The 3102-nt window shown below is 46.3% G+C and overlaps 1 protein-coding gene across 5 annotated transcripts in view; it reads left to right on the top strand.

Moving 5' to 3' along the window:
* The first annotated feature begins 742 nt into the window (after positions 1 to 742).
* UBR3 (ubiquitin protein ligase E3 component n-recognin 3) overlaps positions 743 to 3102 on the top strand; it is a 100358-nt gene continuing 97998 nt past the window's right edge. For 2 of the 5 annotated variants that reach the window (XM_087949741.1, XM_087949742.1), the window contains exon 1: positions 743 to 1504. In XM_087949741.1, coding sequence (XP_087805867.1) covers positions 1032 to 1504 — 473 coding nt within the window. In that variant the 5' untranslated portion in view covers positions 743 to 1031. The remainder of the gene's footprint in view (positions 1505 to 3102) is intronic. The other 3 variants (XM_087949744.1, XM_087949740.1, XM_087949743.1) reach the window with 2 other exon arrangements.

Raw genomic sequence — 3102 nt, 5'->3', positions numbered from 1 at the left:
AGAGCTAAAGTATTACCAACGTGCCTACCGTCCCTGTCCTATTGTTTCTCTTATTCTTCTTTTATTTTTCTTATATGTACCCATTTCATGTATTCACAACTATGTATACACTTATACTTATTATCTTGTAAACAATTGGCAAATCAAATAAATAAATAAATAAATAAATTAAAAAAAAACTTATTCTGTTTCCCCTCCCCCCATCAGCAAATGCCCCTCTCAACGAAAACATAGAACAAAGAATCATAAGGGTGGAAGGAACCTGAAGAGATCTTCTAGACGAGTCATACCATATATGTGGGTACATGCATAATTTTGTTTCTATCTATCTATCTATCTATCTATCTATCTATCTATCTATCTATCTATCTATCTATCTATCTATCTACCTACCTACCTACCTACCTACCTACCTACCCATCCAGTCATGTTTATAGTAGAGGTGGGGACCCTTTGAGAGCTGTATGCAACGTGATTTTATTTTAATGTATGCCGGTTAGCGTACATTCAAAGTGGCAAAGTTATTCTAAGTTCCAAGTCTCTTCCAGCCAAAGAGCCATCCGATCCACTTTGGAAAACCTCCAATGATGGAGCACCCAACCGGCTCGTCCAGCCGACCCGCTGGGGATGAGGGTCCCGTCAAACGAGACAAACGGGCAGCGTTCATCAGCGCGGGCGCCAGCAGCCGTCTCCTTCTCTCTCTCTCTCTCTCTCTCTTCACTCGAGGGAGACGGGGGTGTGGGGTGGGGTCGGGAAACTCTCGGTTCTCGGGTGGGCAAAGCAACGAAGGAAGCCGGCAGGGAAGACCGCTGTGGCAGAAGGTGGAGGGGCAGAGAGAGAGAGAGAGAGAGAGAGAGAGTAGGCGGCCGGGGTGCTGACTTTCCCGGCTATCGCGAGAGGCGCCTCTAGGAGGGAAGGGAGGGGAAAGGCGAGAAGGAGGCAGGTGAGGGAAGAAGCGCAGCCGGAGTCTGAGGAGGGTTTGCGACGCCCGCAGCGGCTGCCTCGGTGGAGAGACGTCCTCGGCCGCCCTAATGGCGGGTGCGGGGGCTGGAGGGAGCGCTCAGGAGAAGCAGGCCACGGCGGCACGTCTGAAAGCGGCCCTCGGCGGCGCAGCTGCCGCCGCCGCCGCCTCCGAGGAAAGCGACGCTGCCGGAGAACTCCAAGCGCTCCTGGAGCGGGTTTTGGCTCCCCTGACGGGCAGCGACGACGCCGAGGCGGTGTCCGAAGCGCTGGGGTGGTGCCGCCTTTTGCTGGCGGGCGGCGAGCCGTGGGATAGCTTCGTGCAGGCGGTGAGGGCCTACGACCCGGCCACGCTCTGCGGCCTGGTGTGGACGGCCAACTTCGTGGCCTACCGCTGCCGGACTTGTGGCATCTCGCCTTGCATGAGCCTCTGCGCCGAGTGTTTTCACCAGGGCGAGCACGCCGGACACGACTACAACATGTTCCGCAGCCAGGCGGGGGGGGCCTGCGACTGCGGCGACGGCAACGTAATGCGGGAAGCCGGGTGAGTCTCGCGAGTGGGAACGAATCTCCCCCCACCACACTCCCCGCGGCTTGCGAATGGGAGGATCCCGAGGGGGGGTTTAGAAGAGCTCTGCATGGCCCCACTCTTTCTTCTCCCTTTTCTCCCAAGTGGCTTTGAAGGAAGCACACGTGCAAAAAGAAATTAATAATAATAATAATAATAACCGTGAATGACAGGGCTGTGATCTGGAGGAACAGGTGGATATAAGCTCCGTATAGGAAGTAGCCACCTAGTCCTAGGCTGATGCATCTTACTACTTCATTGGGATTGTAGAAACTCATCTTGTGCCCATCTAGTACAGGTACACTTCACTGGAGCCCATCATTCCTGTTGCTAAGTCACTAAGTGAACTGTTGTAAGTCGAGGACTACCTGTAGTTTGACACCTGTTGTGTCCATCTGTTGAATCAGGGATAAGCCCTTTGAAAGGAGCACAACTTCATGTGTTCTCTGTAGCATCATATGTACTGCTCCCGAAATGTATGTAGAATCTGATATATTGTGACGTAAATTTTCATGGGTATGACGAAGCCGGTTTTAGTTTGTAGAAGCCATAATAAATTTATTTGTCTTTAAAGAAAAGTTATTCTTAACATTTGTTGCAAAAAGTGCCTCTTAACATTTGTTCCACAAGCTACATTTGTTTGTGAGTTATAATCCTTACTTCAGCAAGGAGCCCTAAATTATTCTTAGAAGAGAAAATATCAGTTATTGGATATTGAAAGTTAGGTACCAATATTTCTGCAAGCCAAATTCAAACTCTTGGGACATTTTTCTTGGCCCCTGGTGGCCTGTAAGATTTTGTTTTTTAAAAGTCTGATAGGGTTAGTGTATCCATCAAAACAAACGCACAAACATGATACAAGGCAGAATAATGTGGCTCCATATTTCCTGATTTGTACCTTTTAAGTATGAGATTGAAAAATATACTGCAAAAGATACAGTTCTCTTCTTCTCATTAATTGTATTTGTGTCAGTGCCCCTTTATTGAAATTTTACATTAAGTTGTAAGAATAATAATGTTGCAGGACTCTGTATAGTTAGTGTTGTTAAGTTTGCATCTTATATATTCCAGGCCAGTACTTCTTTTTATTTTGTGTTTTTCCTGAAGTTAAAAACATTGGCTGGACTCGCTACACCATGCCAGTGTATTAATTCATGGTTCTGTATAATATATAAAACCAGAACATTGTAGGGTTAAATATCTTATGTGAATTTGTTCAGTAGTACCCCTCTTGCTAGCTACAGGTCATCAAGTTGTAGAAGTTTTCATATAGTTTTCTATGTTTTCTCAAAAATGCCCATGACTCTGTTACCCCATATGCTCTTTTAACACTGGTAGAGAGTAATTATGTCTTTAGCCTTTCCATATGAATGTTTATATTATTAGGAGGCTTTATAAAGTTTTCAATAGGAAGTCTTTGCTAGGGCTCATTTTTGACATTTGAGAAATAGAGAAATCCAACATACCAAATAACTGTTATCTATAGTAGGAAAATAGGAGACATGGGGCACACAGGCTGCTGCACTGAAGACTTGTTTCTAATTTCAGTCTAGGTTAAATCCTGGCACAAAATA

Source organism: Notechis scutatus, chromosome 1 (assembly GCF_049901735.1).
Source record: "Notechis scutatus isolate UNSWTSFEM ecotype Mainland chromosome 1, rNotScu1.2, whole genome shotgun sequence".
In the NCBI taxonomy this organism is placed as follows: Eukaryota; Metazoa; Chordata; class Lepidosauria; order Squamata; family Elapidae; genus Notechis; species Notechis scutatus.
Note: the sequence above shows the minus strand (reverse complement) of the source record. Positions and strands in the feature narration are given on the sequence as shown.